General features: G+C 47.3%; 1 protein-coding gene across 1 annotated transcript in view; it reads right to left on the bottom strand.

The window, feature by feature from the left end:
• The window catches only part of ANO2 (anoctamin 2), a 347,746-nt gene that overhangs the window by 81,617 nt on the left and 240,118 nt on the right, over window positions 1-26,011 (bottom strand). The window contains exons 15-16 of the mRNA XM_057557057.1: window positions 11,782-11,856; window positions 1,957-2,152 (exon numbers count right to left, since the gene is read on the bottom strand). Coding sequence (XP_057413040.1) covers window positions 1,957-2,152; window positions 11,782-11,856 — 271 coding nt within the window. The remainder of the gene's footprint in view (window positions 1-1,956; window positions 2,153-11,781; window positions 11,857-26,011) is intronic.

The following is a 26,011-nucleotide window of genomic DNA, read 5'->3' as shown; positions in this document are numbered from 1 at the left end:
CCTCACTCCTTTCTCCTCCCGGGTGAGGGAAGGGGAAGAGCTTAGCCCATTGGTCGGTGTGGAAGGTAACACTGGCATCTGCTCTGTCCTTTTGGGGGAAGCAAACGGCCTGCAGGAGGGGCTCTTCTGAGTCCCGTGCCCCAACCCCTGCAATGTCCTAAGAACTGCAGGACTGCCCTGCCCGCTGCTGCCTGCCACAGGGAGGCCAGTCTGTCTGGATTCTGGATTAGGAAGCCTATTTGGCTCTCCTGCTAAGTTGCTTCCGCCAATGCAGCCTTTTTCAGCTTTGAAGGTGAAATCTCAGCTTTTGTCTCCAGCTGCCTTTGCCTTACTTCTCAGCTGGTTCAGTAATCAGGCCAGGAAGATGGTACTCTTTACTGGATGCCCCTTTGAACTTCAGCAAATACGTTTCCACTGTCTGTGAAAATAAGCAGGGTCCCCAGCCTGACATTCAAGGTCCTCCACCAAAATATCTGGGCTCAGCCAACTCCCCGGGCCCAGTTCCCCACCATGCTGTGCCCTGGTCATGCCAGGACCCTTGACCACCGCATGGGCTCCCCGGGCATCCTGGACAAGCTTCGTGTTCTCTTCCACCTGCTGAGCTCTGCTCCTTTGGCTCCCTGGCTTTTAGACCCCCCAGTTTTACCCATCATACCAGCCCAGCCCACACTCCACTTCTCCCTGCGCCTTTCCTGACCCTGATGGGTCAGATCCCCCCCTTCAGTGACGGATTTCTCATTCTGTTTCCTCTGCCGGGAGCCCTCCTCTCCTCCTGCCCAGCCCCTCCTCCCCCCGCACATGCCTGACATCCATGTCCACTTATTTCCGAGCTCTCCCACTGGATGCCCTCACCCGGAGCCTCTCCTGAGCCCCCAGGAGTGTGGGATGCTCGTCCTAAGTGCTGCCATGGAATCCTGTATCCCAGCAAACACACTGAAGTGGAATTCTCTGCTCACTTGTCGTAAGAAACGTATGAAGGAACACAGATAACACTTCTATATAAACATGCACATGCCCAAAGACGGCGGAACGGCCAGATGGTAAATCGCCTACATCCACATAGAAACCAAAGCCAGTGCCCACCGTGAGTAGCAGCCACGCCAGGGAAGGCACTGAAGGAGTCACTGGCATTAGTGAAACCTTTCCTGATTCTCTGAGCCTCCAGGAAAGGCTCTCTTGAACAGGGGTTACCCTGTCAAGTGTCCACTTCCAACTGGTTAGTACAGTAAAGACATCCCATCATTAATTCAACTCCCCGGAGGTGAGTGGGAGGCTGAGACTGCTGGTCCCTGGATTCAGCAAGGGAAAGAGATGCCTCCAGGCCAGCCAGGATGAAGGCAGTGAGGAAAGGGTCTCGCCCTCCACCCCGACGTCTAAGAAGCACAAGTGCCAGAAAGCGGTGCTCAAGCAATGGCAGCCTGTGGCTCAAATGACACGTCTGAATATTGAGGCCACTGCATTTTTCTCACTGGCTGGAAGCTTGGGAAGCCTGATACACCTCTTTGAAGTCTGCTCAGGGCCTGGGGTATGCGTGGATTTGTTGGGACCTCTGACAACATGGGGATAGATAAGACGCTCTTGGACTCAAGTGTCAAGAGGCTTTCCCAACTTTATAAACACTGCTGGGGAAATGAGGAGAACTGAAACTCTGCCTTTTTTTAGTAGGAAGTGTTGAACACCTCTTGCTTCTAGGCTGAGCTAAAAAGAACAGACCCCATGATTAATCTTGGGGGATAACAAGGCCATCCACCTGGGCTACTGATCGAGAATGTTCCAGGAAGGATTCCCGCCGGGGCGGAGGCCCTACAAGGACACACACTGCACCTCCTCATTTCTCCAAGTGCACTGGACTTCCTTTTTTTTTATGTTGGGTCATTGGCACCAAAAACCCTGCACACACTGAACTGACCACCTCAAGGGGGCCTGGGGCAAACATGCAATGTGGTGATACGGTACCGATTTTGGTGAGCCACTTGGCCACGGCGCCGTAAATCTCATCCAGGATGAGGATGACCACGAGGTTGATGATGACCGCCGTGGCTGTCACGATCACCCGGACGTTGGAGCGTGTGGCCTTGTTGAGAGACAGAGCAGCAGCGGTTGTGATGCGATAGACAATGACCCCAAAGACAATGGAGAACGTCAGGGCAATCTGTTTGGGAAAACAGGGAGAGTCACATGTCAGTGGACAGCAGTTACTGCCCACCTATTACTTGAGTCTGCTACGTCGGGTGCTATTAATCTGGAGTCCACTGGTGGGCAACGAGGCACTGCCAACCTCGGAACTCATGCAAATTCCCGGTACGGGGGCATTTTCCAGGGGAGAATGTCTTTCATGTTTATCAGATTCCAAATGGTCTATAACACACACCCACAAACTAAGGTTACCCTTGGGGGTGGGGAATACAGAGGTAGGGGGAAAAAAGGGTCATCATGGGATTCTATGAAGTCACGTGTGTGAAACTTCTGAAAATTGTAAAGCACCATAGAATTTAAAGAGTCTTTCATTCAATTACAAAAAACTGTAAAACCTGTTTAGAAGTCTTATAAATAAAAACTAATATCTAAAAAAGTAAAAAAAAAAAGAGAAACTACGACTGAAATGCTGGATATGGTAGTGTGTGCGACACAATGTGGTGTGATTTCTTTCATTAGGGAGCTTTCAATCCACTATGGGGATAAGTTCAACCAGAGTAAAGAGTAAATAATAAATAGTAAATAACGTAGTCGTGTCAAATGAAGAGGGTAGTTGTGAACAGGACTGAGAGTACAGAGGGGCTCGGGGAAGAGTTTGCGGAGCTAGTGGATTTCAGCTGGGCCTTCGATGAAAGGCAATAGGGAGCCCTTGAAGATGTTTGAGCTGGGAAGGGTTGGGGTCAGAGCTTGGTGGGGTGGGTGCAGGAAGGCTGCCCAAAGGAGAAAAAAGGGAAAGAAACCCCGAGCAAGACTTTTAGACTCTCAGTCCTCAGGGTGAACAAAGCATCGCTCTAAGATTTCTCTACCAGGTGATTTGCAGGGGAGTACTCAGATCTCTACCAGGTAATTTGCAGGGGAGTACTCAGATTTCTCACCGGCACAGCGACCTCTGGCACTATGCTTAGAAGGCAAGTTTACCAGCCCCTTGACCTCGAGGGCCAGCCCCATTTCCTTTTCCCAGAACCTAAGAATAATAAGGTGCTCTCCCAGAGACCAGCTCCCTTTCCCCTCCCACCACAGTGGAGGAAGGGCCATTTCCATGCAGCACAAGGATGTGAGGAGAAGACAGTGCCCGGCAGAGGGCTGAGAGGGAAGAGCAAGGTGTGCGCCCTGCTCAGAGCAAAACGTTCTAACGCGTTTCTGTCCAGTGGAGTCTTCTTTCTTAGAATTCTTTCTGCAGCAAAGGAAAGATTCAGGTCACATTTCTTCTGGGGGTGGGGAAGGGGGGTGGGTGCTGGCTGTGGAGGACTAAACGGAAAACATGGGGAGAGAACGGGGCAGGTGAAAGGTTCCTCTGAAAAAACACACTGTCCTGGACGATGGGCGTCCTCTCCCTAGAAAAAAGGGAAGGGAAGTGTGGGAGGAGAGGGGAGGAGTGGGGAGGGGACTCTGGCTAGGCAGTGCTTTGCAAGCAGTGTGAATGACACTCCGCTGGGCTGTGAGGGGGAATGGGTTGCAGGTGTGACCCTGTATGGAAGTCTTCGGACCTCTGGGGGTGCTGGTGGCAGCCTCAGCAGTGTGTCCCCAAGTGCTTTACAAACATTAGTGTTTGCCTTGTGGCCACGGTGAGAAAAAGAAGCCCTCTGTAAGAAAGGCAGGATGGCAGCAGCCTCCAGGTAGAGGGTGTGTGTGTGTGTGTGTGTGTCTGTGTGTGTGTGTGTGTGTGTCTGTGTGTGTGTGGAGGAGAGGTTAGATGGGAAAAACGCTCTGTGGGGAGGCCCCTCCTTTGATGGGGGTGCAGGTGGGCGCAGAACCCCACCCTCCAGGACTGGGGAGGGATGACTACCATGGACGTGGGGAAACCTGGACATGACATCACCGCCCTCCAACAATGTAGACACTGCACTTCCCTGTCCTCTGGGATTGTCACTGCCAGACAGTATGGGCCTGGAAAATGTGGTGTGAGATTCTTTTCCCCCCAGATCACTTTTGCAGTGAAGGTCAGTGATGGAAGTATTGATGCGGGGCGTGCCAGGGCATCAAAGAGCGACTGTGTGTGTGTCTATTTGGGGTTGGGTGTGGGGGAATGACTGGGGAAAACGACGACGCCAGAAACATCCCTTGCCTTGGGGTTCAGGGGGTGGGGAGGAGATCAGCTTCTATCCTCCTTCTCTAAGAGGCCAAGTTGGGGTAAGAACACGCTTCCCTGCCACTCAGAGTGTGATCTGGACCTGCTGCCTCAGCTGGGAGCTTGAGAAACAGGCCGAATGGCAATCACCAGTCTAAACCTACTGACTCAGAATATGCAATTTAACAAGATTCCTATTCCTCTAGAGGCACTGCTCCACTCACTCAGGGAAGCCCTTTCCCCATCCCCCCACCTCCTTGGCACCTCCACGCCCCTCCACAGCCCTCAGATGCTGTGCTCTGCCATCCTAACTTCTCTGATCTTGATTTTCCATCCCACTATAGAAATCCACTTCTGAGCCTCTCCTTCGGTGTTTCCCACAAGCACCTCAAGATTCACAGTTTTCAAGCCAGAAGAGCTTGGAGAGCACCGACCCAGCCCCAGCCCCAGGACCATTTTGCAGATGTGGAAACAGGCGTGGAAAGTGAAGCGATTTGCTCAAGGTCACAAGGCATAGACTACAACCCTAGCCTCCTAGATCACTGTAGGAATTAAAGAGTTTTAGCATTTAGGGATCATCCACGTCCAGCCTTTGATCTCATATACAAGGAAACTGAGGCCCAAGAAGCAGCAATGGGATTGGTCCAAGGTCCAGGTGGTACATGGCAAAGCCAAGATACTCATGGTCGTAACATCACCACCACCAACAGCTAATCCACGTGTGCTCTCTTGATGTCATGATTCGAGCCATATCTGCCCTAGCATGAATCCCTACAACAATCACACAAGATACGCCTTTTGCAGATGCAATTCAGTGCCATCCAGGATTTGAACCCTGCTCTGTGGCCGCAAGGTCGACAGTCCCATCCTGACATTAGAACCCAGGTCTTTTGGCACCAAGCCCAGTATTATTTTCATCACTTTGGCTGTATTATTGATTTTGTTGATTAAATTCAACAAATATTTTCTGACCACTTACTGTGCTGCAATAAGTGTATTTCATGTATGTGATCAGGTCCCCCAACTAAGCCAAGAGTGGGGATTGGTCTTGCACTACACTCTGTGCCTCATGCCAGTGCAGAGAGGTGCCTCCTGTGTGGAACCTGTTTGGCAAAGACTTGCCGACCCTCAGCTCTGGGCAATCTCGCCCCCTGCACCTGGTCGCCTGCATCATGGCCTCTCTGGTTCTTGGTGTTTTTTTTTATATATATACAATTGTTAAAAGTTACTTTCCATTTACAGTTATTACAAAATATTGGCTATATTCCCTGGGTTGTACAATACATTCTTGTGGCTCTTGCTGTTTGAATCCCATACCTTTACTTGGGGACACAGCCAAATAGCAGTGGAAGTCAGGCTACAGAGTCCAGATCCCTAATTTCACACTATGAGAGAGATGGGAAGGAGAGCTGGTCTGGTCCCTACCCTCCAGGACTTGCACCCTGAGTCGAAGCTGAGAAAACCATGGCACACAGACAGCAAGGATGAGCCTAGTAGCAGCTGGACAGAGTGACGGGCCTCCGTTCAGGAGCTTCTAGAATGTTCTGGGCAGAGAGCAGGGGGGTTAGTCAGAGAAAACGCCACAGAAGAAGCTGTGGGACCATTTCCTAGGGGAAAGCTTGGAGGAAAGAATAAGCAGGAGCAAGTAAAATGCACAAGGCAGAGCAACCCCTGCTGAACCAGTGGGAGAGCGGCCCGGTTGAGGGCACAGCCCACAGTAGTAGCTCAATTTGAAAAAATACACACACCAACAACTCTGTCATTGACATACCAAGTTGTCTCTGGCACCTGCTTAATTAATTTATTTTCTCATGCAGTCATTCATGAAACATGTCTTGAGCCCCTACTATGTGCCAGTTACTCTTCTGGGTATCAGGGATACAGTAGCGAACAAAACAGACAGAAATTTCTGCCCTCGTGGCGTTGACCTTCTAGTGGGGAAAGACAGACAAACTCATAAGCAGGTAACAAAGATAGTATGTCAGGTGCGATCAATACTCTAGAAACAAATAAAGCAAAACGGGAGCATAGAGATAGGTTGCAACTTAAAACAGGGCAGGGTCAGGAAAGGCATAGGTGAGAAGGTGACATTTCAGCAAGGACCTAAAGGAGGAAATCGGAGAGCTGGGGGTTCAGGCAGGGGGTGGCTGAAGCAGTGAGCGAAAGGGGAGAGTGGGAGTGGAAGATGGGTGTTGGAGGGGAGGAACTGTAGTATAAGGATGTCGGCTTCTATGCTTCATGAGATGGGAAGCCTTTAGAGAGTTTTGAGCAGAGGAGTAACATGACTTATTTGAAAAAGATCAACAGGCTGATGATCTGTCGGGGGACAGCGTAACAGACAGGCAGACGAGTTAGGAGATCACTGTGATAATCCAGGTGATGGAGGAGGGTTTCTGATGGCTGGTTCCCAAGATACAAACAGAAGTCAATGATTGTCTTGGGCGTGGGAGTAAAGCTCAGGCACCCAGCTCTAGAGGCAGGACATTGCCTCTGGTAATCCCCTCCCACATAAAAAGGAAACAAAAAGCGGGTTAATTCAAAAACGAAAGAAACTTTAGCTCAACACACTGGGTTGGAGAAGAAAGAGAAAATTCATCTTTGTCCATCCTGGCCTCTCCCACGGGTGAGGAAGATGGACACTGCACTGGGCTTTTCTTTGCTCTCGTCACCCCATGAAAAATATCCCCAACTGACGACAGACTGGCATCACTAAAACCCTCCTCATCGTCGTGGTCCTGGCGTCTTCTGCCAGGGTTTCATCACAGGGGGTGAAGGAGGAAATGATATCGGATACTCAAGTTCGTTGCCATAGATGCCTTTGACTAATTCCATAACAAAAAACACTCTTTTATAAACACCATCCTGACTCCTTTATCTCAGATTCCACACCTTGTTCTAGGGAAATGCCAAGCCCCTTTCTGGAGAAGACTGGGTTTTTTAAAAAATGGGGGAAAATGTTAGTGTAAAATAAGGATTTAAAAAAAATCAAATTGGTAGGGGACTATATCATTTATTGCCCAACCTGGAATACTTTTGAAAGTAGAAAGGAATGCTAGTCATGATGATCTCAGTCAACAAGCCTAGGCCAGGACTAGTCCAGAGCACCTGCCTGCACGAGGTGATCTTCCTACCACTCTACTCCCAGTTCCCAGCACCTGCTGGCTATAGATAGCTGGGGGACCCCAGGCAGAGTGAGATGCCTCAATGAGTTCTTGATTCTGATACAGAATCTCCTGTTGCTATCAAGATTTGGAGTTTGGCGGGGTTGCGAAAGGGAAGATAAGAAATAATCATTTATTATTTCGGAATGACACAAAAACATTTTCCCACCCTCGAGTCTAGCTTTAGAAGGTCTCCATGGAATTTTTTAAAAATATTGATTTATTTATTTTTTGGTCACGTCATGCGGCATGGGGGATCTTAGTTCCCCTACTAGGGACCGAACCCATGGCCCCTGTAGTGGAAGCACGGAGTCTTATACACTGGACTGCCAGGGAAGCCCCACCCACGGAATTTTTTAAAAATTAGAACATTGAGGAGATAGCCCTCCATCGACCTGATTTTCAGTGTTTGTCAATAGTGATGTCTACTTGTTGTAGACAGTGATCATGATGAAGCTACAAGGTCTTCTCTCAGGCAGTAGATAAGCTTCTATTTTCAATCCTCTCCCTCCCAGACCTATCAGTGGCATCTGACACAAGTGATGGCCCTCCCCTTGCAATACCTTCTCGGCTTCGGGGACCCTCCCCCTCTCCCCTGGCTCTTCCTTTTCAACCTTCTCTTTTGGCTCTTCCTCGTGCTCCCAAATTTTCACATTACAGCATCTTGGGACTCAGTCCTTGGACCTTTTCTCTATCTCTCCTCACTCCCCTGGGGATCTCATACAACCTCAGGGCTTTAAATACCATCTCTACCATCTGATTAGGGCTCCAGCCTGGGCATCTCCTCTGAACTCCAGATTTATATCCATCATGCAGGCAACTCCAGGATTCCTAGGGATAACTCCAGCCTTTGGAAAATAAAAACCTCAGAGTCATCCTTGACTTTTCTCTGTTTTACATCCCATGATGAAATTCTTTGGGGTCTACTTTTTCTGCACTTATATGCATTGTCATTTGCGTGGATCTGACTCTTGATTTTCTGTTTTGTTCTATTGGTCTAATTCCCTATTTCCACCCCACCACCACATTGTCATACTTATTATTGTTTTATAATAAGTTTCTGTTTGGTAGAGCACCATATCCCTCCTGATTCTTCTTCAAGAGTGTCTTGACTCTTCCTAGCCTTTGCTCTTCCATATACATCATCAAGGAGACAAGGACCTTAGAACATTATTGTTCTATTTATTGCCCGCCCAACTTACAGACTAGTGTTGTGTATATTTTAAATTCTACCTTATTTTTAATCCCATGAGCCGTCATCATTATTGTTTTCACAGTTGAGGTTCATACAGATTTTCCCACTTATTTATCACTTTGATTGTTCTTCATTTCTTTTTAAAACTATGGTTTTCCATATGGGGTCATATCTGAAGCACATAATTAGAATTCCTTTAGTAAAAGATTCAGTTGGTGGCAAACTCTCAGTTTTTGTCTATAAATATCTTTATTTTATCCTCATGATATTTCTAAATGATATTCTTCCTGGTTATAGAATTCTGGATTAGTAATTGTTTTCTTTTCAGCACATGAAGATAACATGTCATTTCTAATTGCTATGAGAAATCAATGGTCAATCTAACAGCCTTTTTATTGAAGGTCACTTGTCTTTTGTTTTCTGACTGCATTTGAGATTTTTCTTGTGTCTTATATAGTCTGTGATTTCACTATGATGAATCTAGATGTAGATTTATTTTATTTTTTTCTGCTTGGGTTTCATAGGGATTCTTCAATCTGTGGGTTGGAATTCTGTAGCAGAGTAGGAAACCATCAGTCATTATATTTCATTCATTAACTTTTCTCTTTCCTCTTTGTCCAGTAGTGCAATGAAATGTATGTTAAATCTCATTCTATCAATATTTCCAAATCTCTTAATTTCTCTTCTATATAGTTTATCTTTTGCCTCCCCATGCTGCATTATGGATAATTTCTTCTAACCTATACTTCAGTTCACAAATTATCTCTTCACCTGTGTCTAGTTTGTTGTTTTATATATATGTATAATACATACAACATTCATATACATGTAGAATATATTATATATTCATATATATGTATTTCATATTCATGTATTTATTTATTGCTAGAAGATTTATTGGTTGGTTTTCAAATCTTCGAAGCCGTTTTTTTCAATAGTTTCTTATTCTTTGCAGATTTTTCAAGCTTGATGTTTTAACTTGTAACTGGTATTTCCAGTATCTTTAGTCTTTGCTGTCCTCATTGTTCTTTCTCAAGGTGCTTTAGCTTCTTGTGTAATTGGTTGTATTCTCTTTGTTGCCCTTGAAAATTCTTTTGGGGGATTTCTTGAGGCCTAGCATGAATCTGCCTTCCTCCAGAGAGAACTTGTATTTGCTTCTGCTGGGCACCTGGGAGCACTGCTAGTTCCAGACCAAGTCCACAACCTGAGGTTCCCGATCCTCTCCTGTGATGAACCAAGCTGTAAATCCACCATGGGGACTGCCCATAGCCACTTCTTGGGGACAGGGCTTTTGTTTCCCTTTTTCTCCCTATTCTACTTAGAAAATAACAATTTTCTCTGAAGTCCCAAAGTTGGGGGTGGGGGGTGGCTAGTTATTCATCTTCATTCTGAGAGTGTAGTCCTTTGGTGTTCCAATTTAATTTGGTGAGGACTTCCTGCTAGAAGCTCTCTTTGAGCCAGTCACACCCCCTGATTTCCATCCTCCTTGCCCCATAAAAACCACCAAAGCCCAAGCCCGAGTTTGCCTAGATGGGAAAATGTCCTCAAGGTAAAAGCAGCATTAGTGCCCAGATATTTGTTTCCTTGGTCCCATTTTCCTTTAGAGTTCAGTCTAGTATTCCTATCTTGTCAGTCCTTCAAGCTTTAAGAAGATTGAAAAATATATTTATCCACAATTTTTTGCTACTTTCAGCAAGATGGGATGCTACAAATATCCTAACCTACCACTGCTGGAGATGGAAGTCTATTTTACTTATCTGTTTTCTTATTTATGCACATATTTGTTATCTGTCAACTCCTTAAGGGACAGATTATTTTATTTTACTTTCTACTCTATGCCCAATGCCTAAGAATAGTGTCAAGCACATAGTTGGCACCCGTGAAATATTTTCTAAATGAATGAATAAACTCTTTGACAACATTATACATATTGTGGGAGGCTTGGAAGTGCTAAATTGAACTTTATACCATTCCAGCTTAACACACTGCAACTCACCACATATTCTTGAATAAATTCCACTCTTCTTAAGCAATAAGGAGATTCCAAGTGTAGACTTCTAAGCTCTGGCAAGGCACCCAGCACCTCTGCACTTCAGAAGTGTTGAAGCACATGGTGCCCATGCATCTTTCACTTTTTAAACTTCTGAGATTAGGACACGGTTCCCGTCCTCAATGATCACAATGGCAATAATAATGGAAATAGTAACCTCAGGCCAGGGTCAGAGTTACCTCTGGCCAGTGGGTCCAGAAAATTATTATAATTTCAGTCCCAATTTCTGGAACAAGCAATCCCTCCCCAACCCCACAACTAACGTGTAGTCCTGCTTGGAAATGCTGTAAGGACAGAGGTTCCCATCTTGAATACTAGAAGGAGTCCACCCACAGACGGGGGGCAGGTGTCTTTGTGCCCCAAGCTCAGTCCTCTGAGTTTCCCCTTCCCGAGGTCTCCTCGCTTCAGTTCCTGTTGTCTCGCCTCTCGTGGCTCCCAGGAATGACTTACTACCACTTCACTGATCAAGTCAGATATGAATCACAGACCCATTCCTCACCTTCTCCGACACAGTGGAGACCATCTGGGTCTCTCCAAAGGGCTCTTCCAAACTCTCAGAGAGAAGACAGGGAAATAAAACACAGCAACTACAGGGAGGCTAAAGAATCAGGCTTACAGAGCCTGAGCCGGCTGTCTTCTGTGGCTTCCAGAAGCTGTTCTTTCCCACCAGCCACCAGGGAGAGCCTGCCTGCAGCTCCAACAGGCTGCCACCGTTCTACAGCCGCCTTCCCTGCACAGGTAAGACCTTCTTCCAAGGTCTCCATCTGCCGCGACGTGGGAGACACCTTCTCACAACCCACCCCTGGAAACTCCATCTTCAAACATCTGTGGTCAAGGCTGGGAAGACAGAGCCCCCTTCTATGGCCACTGAAGGCCACTGACCCTCCCAGGGCTGATGTTCTGTCTGAGGGAATCACCTTCCCCGCTTCGGGTAACCAAGAGCAGCAACGGCCTGGCTATCACGGGAGATGCTGTCCCTCTGGAAGGACCATGGCTTCGTCTTCACTAGTCCCTCATTGTCCCCACAGCATAACAGACTAACACCCCCAGCATTCACACAGCAGGATCCACACGCACACGTCATGAGCAGGTGTTTCCGCCAGGAAATTACCATGAACAAGATGGAGGCGAAGTTCATCAAGTAACCCGGGAGACGATCTTTCCAGGTCAGCTTATCTGCATCATCCTGGGGAGAAACAGGAGAACAGTGACCGTCAGACGCCACAAATAACAGATATAAAATGTCTCTCGATTTCCCATAAATGTGAATATTAGCAATCATTCATCACTCTATGTAGGTATTTTTCTAGTCTGTGATGCCTTACCCTCCACATCAACAACAGCCCTCCTAATTTTGTGATTTTTAGGTAGCCTGGAAAATCTGTGGTGAAAAGAGGACAATATTTGATTTCAGCCTCATACTGGGCTGAAGTTTTAGTTCAACCACTCATCAGCGGTGCGATCTTCGATGTGTCTCTTAACGTGTCTGACCTTCTATTTCTTCATCTGTAAAGTGGTCACAGTCGTGACCCCCATCCTGGCTTATACACAGGATGGTTTTATATGTTTCCTTTTTATTTTAATGAGAAGCGGGTGAAAACAAGAGACAGGTGACAGATACAAACGACCACAGGGCAGCATCCTAAAACAGATCATCATTTAAATCAAACACTGACCATTGACCTTAGATCCTAAGTGTACAAATTACCCACAATTTTTGTTGTTCAACAACCTGTATGTGTTGTCGTCTGTGTCCTCCAAAACAACTGTTCTCCCCTGGTCACAAATGCAGACAATTCAAGATGCAGGTTAAGCTGATGTCTCGCTGTCAGTCTGGCTGAGAACCAGACTGGATCCAGTCCACAGGCTGCTCTCCTTGGGACCACCATATCCCTGACCACATCCTCCTTCAGCACCCCCTAAGGACCCTCATCTGGTAGGGTGATGCCAACAAGGTATGAGTGGTAAAAACCTCTGCCGATTAATATCCACATAATTTTAGCCCAGGCACCTGATTCATCTGAGCTGCAGTTCTTTAAAATTAGAATTGATACAGCGTCCTGCTGACACTGTATCAATTCAAGGTTGCCGTGGAGACCATCTGAAGCCATGCCGGGGAGGATGCCAGGAAAATGGCAAAGCCTTCCATGCTGGCGAGGTAGGGCCCCCTGCATTTCTGTAGTGTGTCTGAATCTAAGTCAGCAAGCGAGAGTTCCAGGGCCTGCTCGGTTTCCCTCTTCCCTCCTCGCCACGATTTCAGAGCACACCTGATCTAGCTCTAGCAACGGTGCCATCTAGTCTTTGAAAGCCTGTGCTGTGGGCGAAGGGCCTTCTTGGCCTCGAAGGCTTCTTCCTAAAGATCTTTGTGCGCCCACTGTGTGCAGACCTTAGGGCCAGGCACAGTGGGGAGACAGAGAACCGTGGACATGGTCACTGCCCCTGGGGGGCTCCCAGTCTAATGAGATGGTGACACCCACACACCAAAAGAGCTTGCCAGTTTGGGAATGCAGGTTATCCTGGGAGTGAGCCTGGGGGGGATTTGAGGAAAGGAATGGTGTGTCTTTCTCATGGCGTGTCTGGAGCTGAGTACAGGGTTGAGCTGGCTTAAATGGGGGTGGAAATGAGCGTTAAGGCTGCAGTCCTTCAGTAACGAGCGCTTTCATTTACTCGTGATGTCAACAAGGGATGCTCAGTTTCTCCTAGACCCCGATAGGATCAGGTCTCCAGACTCTGTGCCCAACAGACTTTCTATCACGCAATGAGAACAAGGTCACTGCAGGTCGTGACCATGTACAGGTGGAACTATAAAAACCTATTTCTACTAGGACTGGAGCAAGTCTTCCAAATGAGGCCAAACATCAAAAGGGACTAGCATGCCTTTCTCTTTTCTTCCAGTGTTCATTCTTAGTTTCACTCACACTAGTGGTATTTTCCTTTAAGATTCTGATGAGGAAAACTGAAGATGGGCAGGTAGATGATAACCCCGTAGGGATTACGAAAAGAAGTACAGGGGTGTGTGGTGGAGCTCGTCCTGAGGCCTCTCTCACTACAATGAAGGTTTGGATCATTCTCTGACTCTTTTCCTGCTCTCTGGTCTGGGGATGAGAGGACCCGCCTTAAAGATCAGCAAACCAGGTGTGCTCAGAAATACCAGCGGTGGGGAGGGAAGGGGGAACTCCAGCTACCGGTTCTGTGTCACCAGTTCCTCCCCAGTGGGGCTCCCTGAGTGGCGAGCAGGGCAAGGAGAGGTAAAAAAAACCTGTGCTTGGTCCGTGAAATGAGAGGAAAGGGCGAGAAAGCAGTCAGTAAGGATGAGACCAAGCTCAGAGTGGTCCTCAGGGACGAGACGGACAGTCCTGGAAGAGATGGGGGGAAGGGAAATACAAGCAGACAGCAGGAAACATGGCCCCAGATGAAACGGGCTCAGAAATAAGTATAATCGTAGAGGATGATTAATCAACCCAAGGGAGGGGCCGGGCGGCTGAGATGGTTTTGGCTAAGGTTCCTGCCAGGTGTCGTCCACCTTCTTCAGGCCAGGGACCAAGCGGGATGAGGTGACTTCGGACCAGCCTCTACCCCGCAGTGACAACTCTGTCCTGGAGAATGAGTTTTGGTTCTGTTCTACTCAACAAACGTGGTCTGAGTGCCTGGGATGGGCCGGGCTCTGGGCCGGATGCGGAGGACACAGAGGGGAGAAGTCTCTGTCCTGCCCAGAAGGAGCTCCATTGCCACCCACAAAACACGGGGAAGGATTTCAGAGCTAATCCTAGTACGGAAGGTGGCGTTATTATTTTGCATAAAAATGAGGCGTAACTAAAAAGCAACTGAATTCGACATCCTCTCAAAGCAACTATCTTAAAAGAACAATACTCACTTTGATATATATGTTCTGGTATTTGCTGAAAAATCACTCTCCACCCACGTTTACACCGATGAGCCCTTTTTTCTAGAAGTGATAGCTTCCAACATACACACAGTTCTCCTACATTCAGACACTTTCCAAACACAAGCACTGAGAGAACACAGAGATTACAGACTGCCTTCCAAGCTCCCGACGTTACTAGTAAAGGTTACAGTGAGTCAAGTGGCCTTTATGTATAATAACTGGCTCTGGTAACAGAAGCTAATTAGAATCTCCAGTCACTGGCACATGAAAGACGTGAAGATTCATGGCAAAATACCATCCAGTTAACTACGCTCTGCGTGAAAGTCACATAACCAGCTTACGGGATGGTAGAAGAAAAGGAGAACTTGGAACCAGAACTTCTGAATTCAACTCTTGGTTCTAATACTTACTAGTCAAGTGACCTTGGGAAATTCCCAGAACCTCCATTTCCTCATCTGTAAAGTAATTATATTCCTTATCTGTAGAATGTATAAATGGTGACATCTATTGCACCAAATTGCCATGCGTTTTATATTAATTAGCCAACCCTAATTGGGAGGGACCAAGCCAGTGCACCTGCAAACACAGGTAAGCGAGAACTCTCAGCCACTCCCTCTCCTTTTAACACAGAGATGATAACACTTGTCCCACCAACGTAGCAGAGGTCATGTGTGGTCCCTATGGCTGAACGCCTGGGAAAGAGCTTTGTCAACTCTAAGGCATCACACAAAAGTAAGGTCTAATCAGCTTCACGGTTATATCAGAAGCAGGTGGCTAGGAAGCACTCAGCTAATTCACCATTGTTAAGCCATGAGCCTAGCTGTCGTCCATGCTCGTGTCCTTGTCCTTGGACTACGGCTCCCACTTCTGCGTCTCCAAACAGGAAGCAGCACGGCGACACCCACATAAAACCACGCAAGTGTCCTTTTGACAAACTGAACAGCTGGAAATGCAATCACTGTACAGGCAGTAGATGAGACTACTATTCAAGCAAATCCCTTGGAGGGCAACCTTGAAAAGTGGCCAATCATCCCTGAGTTGGTATTTTTTTCAATTAAGGTATGAATTTACATATAGTAAAATTCACCTTTATTAGTGTGCAGTTCTGCGAGTTTTGATAAACACGTATGTATTGCCATGTAACCATGACCGCAATCAAGATACAGGACCATCACCCCCTCAGTCCTGCCCACATGTCTCTTTGTGGTCCATCACCTCCCTCAATCTCCAGCTCCTGGCAAGACCTGTTCTCTGTCCCTTTAGTGTTGCCTTTTCCAAAATGTCATGGAAGTAAATTCACACAGTAGGGACCCTTCTGAGTCTGACTTAGTGCACTTAGTGCACTTTTCTCACTTAGTGCACTGCTTTTGGGATTCACCCCTGCTGCATCCTCAGAAATTTGTTCCTTCTTATGGCTGAGTACTATTTCACCGTATGGATGTGTCATGTTTCATTTAACCACCCCTGGCTGACAGATGTTTAGACTGCTTCCAGTTGTTGGCAATTATGAAGAAAGCTGTTGGAAGTATTTCTGTACTGGTTTTGGTGTGAGTATAGGTTTTAGGGAAATACCAAGTAGTGGAAATGCTGAATCATGGGTTGAGTGTATATTTGGTTTATAAGCAACCGCCAGACTGTTTTCCAAAATGGCCGTGCTATTTTTGCATTTTCACCAGGAACATATGAGAATTCCTTCCTCTACTTTCTTTGCTTTAAATAAACTTTTCTATTTTAGAATAGTTTTAGATTTACAGAAAAGCTTCAAAGACGGTACAGAGTATGTGTGTGCGTGTGCATATATGTATGTGTGTGCATATACACACACACACACACACACACACACACACACACACTCTGCACCCAGTTTTCCTATTATGTTAGTATGAGTACATTTTTTCCAACCAATGAACCAATTTTGTACATTATTATGAATTTAAAGTTCACACTTTATTTGGATTTTCTTAGTTTTCACTTAATATCCCCTTTCTGCTCCAGTCCCATCCAAGATTCCACATTATATTTAACCACCAAGTCTTCATAGGCAACTCTCGACTATGACGGCTTCTCAGACTTCTCTTGTTGTTGATGACCTTGTCATTTTTGAGAAGTATTGGTCAAGGGTTTTGTAGAATGTTCCTCAATATGGGCTTGTCTGAAGTTTTTCCCCTAATTAGACTGAAGTTATGGGTTTGGGAGAGGAAGACCACAGAGGTAAAGTATCATTTTCATCTCATCATATCAAAGGGACAGGCTATAATATGACCTTTCACTCATGATGTTAACCTTGATCGCTTGGTGGAGGTAAGTGTTTGTCAGGTTTCCCTGCTGTAAAGTTACTCTTTTCCCCCCTTTTCACACTTTACTCTTCAGAAGGAAGTCACTAGGTACAGCCCACATTTAAGGGGTAGGGAGTTACAGTCTACCTCCTTGATGGGGTAGTATCTGCAGATTCCTCCAAGCTTTTAATCCAGATTTTTATAACATTTTACATTTACTTAAAGCAGGGCTGTAGAAAAGAGATGCTCAGTTACACCAATGTGAAACCAATGCAGACTGCTCTGAACTCAGTAAAGGAGAATGAAGATGATAAATGCCTACTGCTCAGGAAGCATCATGCCTGGGACAGAACTGGATTTGGGCTTCAAAGGAAACCAGCTGTGGTCCTCTTTCTTTGGGGAAGGCTACAAGGGGCAGGAAGCCAAGCACCATCATCGTCACCTGCCTCACCCCCTCCAGCTCATAATCGAAGGGTTGTGAATAGATAGGCTCTGGTTTCCATTAGAACGTTCAGACATTGAGCCTCTGTTCCTGCAAATACTTGGGGGGCAGTGTCAAGGAGAGGGAAGAATGGTGCATTTGGAAATACAAGACCAGGGCTTCATCCCTGTCTCTACCTCTTTATTAGCTGAGAAACCTTGGGCATATTATCTAATTTCTCTGCGCCCTCATAGTCTCATCTTCAATCAGACAACTGGTAAACCTGCCCTACTGAGCACTCAATGAGTACACCACATGTGTGATAGTACTGGGAAAATTGTAAGTTCTGTATAATTGTGACTTATTACTACTCCTGTTTCTATGCAGGAAGCATTCACTGAACATCAAAAGTGTACCCTGCATTGTTCTGGCACTAGGCACTGCGGATATGGAGAAGAATAGTTCACATTCTTTGCTCTTAGGGAATGCCCCAACCACTAAAAGAAACTGAGAAAGACAAACACAAATCATAAGATGATATGACACATGTCACGGGAACACAGAGGAAGGAGTAACTACCTGCCTAGAGGGAGAAGGGAAGACTTCAAAGATGAAGAGACATTTTACTTGTGATGAAAGAATACGAGTTTTCCAGGATGGGGACTTCCCTGGTAGGACAGTGGTTAAGAATCTGCCTGCCAATGCAGGGGACACAGGTTCAAGCCCTGGTCTGGGAAGATCCCACATGCTGCGGAGCAACTGAGCCCGTGCGCCACAACTACTGAGCCTGCGTTCTAGAGCCTGCAAGCCACAACTACTGAGCCCGCGCACCTAGAGCCTGTGCTCCGCAACAAGAGAAGCCACCGCAATGAGAAGCCCGCGCATCACAACAAAGAGTAGCCCCCACTCACCACAACTGGAGAAAGCCTGCGCGCAGCAATGAAGACCCAATGCAGCCAAAAATAATTAAAAAAAAAAAAAGTTTTCCAGGATGAAAAGAGAGATGAAGGTATTCCAGAGAAAGTGCCAGGTGCAAAAGCTCCGAGCTGTCATAACGTATCATTAACACATAGTACTATCCAGTGGGTCAGGGTAACAAGGGGGTAGAGTGTAGACAGCAGCAGAGTTTAGGCAGGGGAGAAGGTTAACTCACTGACCTTCCTGTCTCACTTGGGGAGATGTCCCTCCTCTCCTGTTGACAGCCAGTCTCTCCACCTTTCCTTCGGATCTCATACTTCGCTCAAGGATTTCACTCCTTCTTACCTTAAACAAGTGTTCTCACCCTTTAGCGTGCATCTTGAGACATTAGAACAAATCTCCGGACCCCACCCTCAGAGATTCTGATCCAGTAGATCTGGAGTGGGTCTGAGACTCTGCATTTCTAACAAGTTTCCAGGCAATGCTGGTGCTGGTGCTGGTGCTGGTGATACGGCTGATCAGGGGATCAGATTGTGGTAACCACACTCTTAAACCATCTCCTTCCCGCTGGGCATTGCCATTCAGCCTATAAGCACACAGAACAATAAGAGCTACCACTTTAAATTGCTTACGATGTGACTGACAATCAGCTAAGTGTCTGAGACATCTCTCATTTAATTCTTGCAACAGCCCCTGAAGTTATATTATCCCAATTCTATAGCCAGAGGACGTGAGCTCCGGAAGGTTAAGGAACTTGGTCACAAGCTAATAAGTTGCAGCTCTGGAGTCTAGCGTGTCTGAGTCCACGCTTGCATTCACCAGCCTCCTATGTGAGGCTGCCTCTTCAGGGCTCTGCCAGCTAAAACAATAAGTGGACCAAAGAGTAGCCACAACATAGGAAGGAAACTAGAAGAGTAGTGCCACCAAAGCCTGGGGAGGGAAGGTTCAAGAAGTGGACACATGTTTTCTTAACAGATCAAGTGAGTTAAGACCGTGATGCATCCATTAGAATTTGTCATGAAGGTCATCTGTGACCTGTGAGAAGGTTTCAAAGGAATATCGGGGCAAAAACAACGATGGGAAAGTGGATGGAAGGGGAGGAGAGAGAGAGCTGCCGTAGTCTACTTTCTTAAGAAGTTTTGAGAACAAAGGGTTGAGCTGAGTTCAGTACTAGTACACCCCGTCGCCATACCCTCTTCCTGACTACAATATTGGCTTTACTGTTCACCCACGTGTTGAGGATCACAGATCTTTATCTCCAGCTCAGAGCTCTCTAGCAGAGCTCCCAACTCATCTGTCCAACTACTTAGTGGACATCTTCAGTGGGATGTCCCAAGCTCAAAATGTCCCCAAAGAATGAATCAACTCACCCCTTAAACCTCCTTCTTCTCCTTTTATATTCCCTAACTCAGTGAACTGAACCTTTGAGCAGACAAAGCCAGAAACTGAGGCATTCACTCGGGCTACTCCCTCCCACACAGACACCTCAACCAGCCTCAAGTCCTACAGAGTCTGTCCCCTTCAACAACCTGCCCCCCGTCTGCCATGCCTCTCCTCTCTACTGCCAATGCCAATGCCATAGTTCAGGCCCTGCACATCTCCAGCCTCATTACCCTCTATAAATTTTTCTGTAACTATTGATTTTCTTTCTTCCTCACGGACTGTCAGCTCCAGGAGAGCAGAGGACAGGTTTTATTCATCTCCATATACCTAGCATTTAAGCACGGTGGCAGGTACATAGTGTAAGCTCAATAAACGTGCAATCAATGTGTCTCCTATCAGTTCATGAGCCTCAACTCTGAAAACAATCTTGGGGACAGTTAACCAGCCTCACCTGGGTCCCTCTTTGTGCCAGGCGGCAAGCAGGGCATGGCCTGGACACTATTAGAATTCCTGAGGCCAACGGTAGGTGGGAAATCTGATAGTTCCTCATCCCTGTCTTCTGGGACACTTCGTCTGCCTTGATTTCCTAAGACAAGGGGTCCAACCATTACAGCAGATGGAGGTCTCCTATCAACCTGGAAGTAAGTGAAGCCAAACCCTGTTCTGGTCAAGGGGAAAAACCATGGAGAACTGGGGATGGGAAGGGTGGGCAGTGCCTGGATGGGGCTTCTGAGGGAAATCATAACGATGTGAGTAAACCAGGGCTGGTTAAATTGCATGACAGATGAGAGCAGGTACCACGGAAGAGTAGGACTGGGAGGCTGACATAAAATGGGGTCTGGGTGGAGAACTAAAGAAAAATCTTGATCCGGGCTCAACTGTGTCTGAGTAAGGGTCAAATTGCAGTAGCGTGTTCCAGTGTCATTATCAAGAAGATAAGTTCTCAAGGTTGATTAAGCACCACTCCCGAGTTTCTGTGCTGGATGCCTTCATGATGGATCAAGTTGGGCCTGGCTGGTTGGAGGAGACAAAATTACATGGAAGACGTGGAGGATGGTGGATTGAGAAGGGGTGAAACACTCGGAAGAACGAGATGATGAGAAGAAGGGCAAGGTACTTTTCCACTGGAGGGTCCTTGGGACACTGTCAGAGACGGGAATCCAGGAAGACCCAGGGACTCCTGGGCTCTGGGGGCAGGTGAGGGGCCATAGCGTGGTCTGCTGTGTGGCTGCAGGTCTCGGGGTTAATGAGCTTTATGCATTTTCATTTCTCAGGCCCACGGAGAGCATCCCTTTGCGTGGGGGACCCCTCAGCACAGTTTCAGATGGAGATTCATAATTGAGGCAGCCAATGTCATAAATTCAGCCACTCCCAGGATGGCATGTGTTAGAGGGCGGAGATGGGATTCAGGCCACTTTCACTAAATAAAAGCTATAAACTGGTAGGAGTTATGCTGTAAATTTCTGGAGCCCACCAGACATATGTTAAATAAAACAAAGAAGAAAAAGATAGTGAGGTTCAGGGCTGGGGCCAGCCATCTGTGAAATGGGACCATAAAATTGCATTTGTGAAAAAAAATTCTTTGCTCATTTATTGGCTTTCTCTCCTTCTCCTCATTCCCTTTTTCTTCCTCCTTGCTAGAGCTGGGCATCCCATCAACCTGGTTAGAAGAGCCAGTGGTGCCCCAGGAGCCTCTCAATGTCTAGACTGCAGGCAGCTGCCTGGGTTGGATTCCCAGCTTTTGAGCTTATTGACTCTGTGACCTCAGGCGTGGTGCCAACTTCTCTGCATCTCAGTTTCCTCATCCCTAGAAAAGAGATCAAAAAGAGTACCCAACATACAAGATTGCTGCCGTGAAGATGAAATGAGGTGACACATGGCAATGTGCATAGAACTGTGTCTGGCACAGGCGCCTGGCAGCTACACACAAGTGTAGATAACCCAACACTTGTTACCTAATGTCACCATCACCATCATTATTGTTTCATCCACCAGGGGCCCTGGCCCTAAGCAGGACACATTAAGTGAAGTTCCCTTGTCAAAGTGACGTGGAAATCCCAAGTTCGATTTGGGCAATGCTTCCTACGGCACAAATCCGGGGGCCACTCTTCCTGTTCCGACGCCACATAACTGTCCTATGTGACTTGGTCCCACTCTGCCCTCAGACACAGCTGTTCAATGCTCCCTCTGCTGGGTGAGTCTTCAAGACCCCTCACAAACAGCACCTACTCTAGAAACAGAGATCCCACCAACTTCACCACCTTCTCTCTCTCTCTAGTTCTCTCTCCTAAAATAGCTCCTCCTCCAGGAAGTCTTCATGGACTGATCACAAAAGTGAGGCCAGCATTTGACCGCACATCCCTCCCCTTCACTGACCTTGGGCCCCCCTGCAGTCACCATGATATCAGTCCCCGGCACGGTGTTGGTCCTCACAGCCCAAGCACACACAGCCTCTTGGGCTGAGAACCTCCAGGTCCTACCCCTCAGCACTGTGGGCTTACCTGTAACTGACCCCCAGAGTCATCTAGAGATAGAGACGGACTTTTGGGAAGGGCCTCAATCTAGGAAGGCAATCCTGGCAAAGGGGTACAAGGCAGTCACGTGGCACGGCACCAAAGGCTACAGGCATGGATGAAGCCCAGGGCAGAGCGCAGTGTAATTTGTGGCTCAGATGGAAAACATTCTTTATCCCTCCCACCGCTTGGTTATTTTAGCAGACACAGAAACACAGACTCTGGTTCCCTCCCTCCCCTCCTGAGGTCCAGCCTGCTTACTCTGCTCCCTCTGCCCTCCCAGACAGCTTGCTGTTCCACTTCTTCTGTTTCCCAGCAGGCAGCCTTGGCCTTCCTAGCTTCCAGTACTAGGCTGAGCATCTCTCCCTCCCTTACCCCAATCCCAATCGTCCTATTGTGTGCCCAGCCTGGATTCGGACTGCAGACACCCCCTCGCCACTCACTCTCTGAAGGGGACCCCCTTGCATATTGTGGTCGTGGAAAAACAGGCCTCAGACAGGCCGCCCCTAACAACGTACGAGAGCCCAGGGCAGCAAAGTCAATGCCCCTCTCCAGACCTCCCTGCCTGCGAAAGGAGGAGGCTGGGCCAAAGCCATCATCACCCTCCGCGAGTACTATATGCCTGAAGCCTTAACCTATAACCTTATCTAGAACATCACACAAAGACCTAAGCCAAATGACCATGGACTCAGGGGTTGGCATACATCTAAACCCAATGCCGCGGCCTCTGAGGCTTGACATGACCTGGACTCTGGCCCCTCTCGAGCCTCATTTCCGACCATTCAACCCCTTCTTACTCCATTCCAGCCACACCGGCTTCCTTCTTGTTCCTGTTCATTGAACATGACAAGCTCAAGACCTTCATAAGATTTCTCCTCTTCCACCTCTTTACCCAGCTGGGTCCTCTGCTCCGTTCTCAAATTCTAGCATCGCCCCTCCAATGAGGTCTTTCCCAAGGCCCCTGCCCATCCCCTGGCCCTTATTATTCTCTATCACCACTATCACTATCTGAAGTTATCTCATGTATTTATTTATCTTCTCTCCGCCTCCTTTAGGGAAACAGAAGCTCCATGAGGACAGGGAGCCTCTGTGTGTAGCTCCCCACTGGACCTCCAGCGCTGAGATCAGCCTGGCTCGCGGAATGCATTTGCATGTGTGGCTCAGTGGGTGAGTACTGATTTGGAAACAACAGCCTAGCTCATCTAGGTGCAGTGTTTAGTCTCTGGTGGGTCAAATCTAGTTTCACACAGGAAGAGCCCACAAAACAATTTTGTGCCCCTGCTTTGGGCTACAATGCACCAGTGCCAAAACCTAAGGAGAAAATGCAGGTAGTTCATGGTAGCCTTTCCACACTTTAAGAATAATAGTCAAGTGCATGTCCTATTCACAATAGCCAAGACATGGAAACAACCTAAATGTCCATCAACAGATGAATGGACAAAGAAGATGTGGTATATATATACAATGGAATATTACTCAGCCATAAAAAAGAACAAAATAATGTCATTTACAGCCATATGGATACAACTAGAGATTACCATACTAAGTAAAGTAAGTCAGAAAGAGAAAGATAAATGCCACATGATATCACTTATATGTAGAATCTAAAATATGACACAAATGAACCTATCTATGAAACAGAAACAGAATCAGGGACATAGAGAACAGAATGGTGGTTGCCAAGGGAGAGGGGTGGGGGGGTTGGAAAGGGATGGATTGGGAGTTTGGGATTAGCAGATGCAAACTAGTATATATAGGATGGATAAACAACAAGGTCCTACTGTATAGCACAGGGAACTATATCCAATCTCCTGGGATAAACCATAATGGAAAAGAATATTTTTAAAAAAGAATGCATATATATGTATATGTGAGTCACTTTGCTGTACAGCAGTAATTAACTGAGTCACTTTGCTGTACAGCAGTAATTAACACAACATTGTAATTCAACTATACTTCAATAAAAAATAAACTTAAAAAGACAGTCAAGTACATGTCCCACGGGCATGTGCCGATAAGGACAGCTTTTTGCATGGAAAACAATACAGGGAAGAGTATCAGTCTGAGTGGTACTCAGCTGTGTTCCGACCCACGCCCTGCCTCTAGGCAAGGAGGCCATTGCCATCTGGGCTCGCTATGAAGACCTGTGACAGAGACCCTTCAGTCACTTAGCTCCTTCCCGTGTGTCTTGTCCTTTTAGGTCACACACTATTTCTTAGTCTAACCGACAAGCCTCCAGCTTCAATTTGGGGCCTTCTCCTTACATTCTAGCCCACAGAATGGCAAACTGACCTGGAGAACATTTGTTTACAAACTTGAAGTTGTTCATGAAATCCCCCCTTTTTTCTTGCTCTCTTCAGGCTCAATACTTGTAATTGCAATTTTTTTCCTACTAAACAGATACGGAAGGAAATCTATGGCCCTGCATTCCCCTCTGCATCTATTCCCCCTGTACCACAATGATGCTCTAAGGGGGTAGCCACTCCTTACTGTGCTGGGGGGCCTGGGGAAGCAGCAGGCCGTGAGCCCTGGAGGACAGAAAGAAGAGAGCTGGTGGCCCAGCCCTCAGCAGAGGCTCAGACCACAAAGAAGACAGGCTGCCGCTGTGCAAGGGGGAGGTTTCGGAATGGGACGTCCCGGGCAATGTCACCGGTTCCCACACTGGCTGCTCACAGAATCACTTAGGGGACTTCTCAAAATCAAAACTTCTCTGATTCCTGGCCCCGCCCCAGATCTACTAAATCAGAATCTTGGGGGTGACAGAATCTGTTTTTGAAAATGCTTTATGGGTGATGCTCCAGCTCAGCCCAATTAGGGGAATCCTGTTCTTCGAGACTCGCCCCCTCCCCTGCTGTGTTTGCTCCAGGGCCCGTATTCCTGTGGCTTGTCCCCCTGTGAACAGATTCTCCAAGAGGAGCTCACAGGGTAGAAACAAGCTTGGAGACAATCCCTCATGTACCGCGTGGGCACAGAATTCGTCACGTCAGCGGCATTGCCGGCCCCCATCCACGCCCCTCTCCCACCCCCATCCGCAAGCTGGTTGTGGGGCTAGAGCTGCACTGATCACGCTCGAGTCCAGGGAAAACCTTCAGGTCTACTGTGCTGTCCCGGTAACTCAAGGAGTCAGAAGGCAAGAACTGAGGGCAGGAGCGCCGCCTGGTCACCCAGCCAAGGCGCACTTCGATCATCAAACCAGTTGTCTGACCCGTCACACAAGCCTGGACAGCATCTCATTACCTCCCTTGATCTATGCAGCTACCTTGCATATCATGCATTTACTGGGCTTTAAAATTCCCCACTATGCACAAAGCACCTTATAGGGTACCTGTTAAGAGATGCTCACTGCCCTCCACTCAAAAGCAGACGTGGGAAAAAAATGACAACAGGAAATGTATTGGTAACTTCTATTTAAAGATTATTATGCCCTTACAAGATTTCACCTGCAAATGAATAAATCACGAATCTCGCCAACATCCATGTGTTTTGGCCAGAAGAGCAAGGACGCTTTGTCCCTTGTTCTGTTACAACATCCATCGGTTCTGGCCTCCGCCACGGTCAGAGCTGTCACTGTGATACCACGGGTAGGCGGTTAGACGATACACATCTGAAACAGGGTTTGTTTTTCACTAGGAGTGCATAGGAAACAACACTTTCAGCGACTTGCAGCGACAGTAAACTGGCAAGAAGACACTGTCATTAACTCTCCTCAGGGTGTCTGGTGATGCTGGACGCCGCCAGCAGGCACGTGTGGTTTTGGTTTGGCTGCAGATTTATTAACTAACAGAGAAGAGCGGTTCGTTGCTCTTCCTCTTCATTAAAAAGAAGGGCCGGGACAAATGGAAAGGGACCCCCGCAAGGAAAACTGGGTAAGACGCGCAGAAGCGCTTCCTGGATCTTCCTCAAACCTGGGGTTCCCCGGTCAAGGGAGGAGGCCTCCACTCTCC

The sequence above is a fragment of the Balaenoptera acutorostrata genome, chromosome 11, assembly GCF_949987535.1.
Source record: "Balaenoptera acutorostrata chromosome 11, mBalAcu1.1, whole genome shotgun sequence".
In the NCBI taxonomy this organism is placed as follows: Eukaryota; Metazoa; Chordata; class Mammalia; order Artiodactyla; family Balaenopteridae; genus Balaenoptera; species Balaenoptera acutorostrata.
Note: the sequence above shows the minus strand (reverse complement) of the source record. Positions and strands in the feature narration are given on the sequence as shown.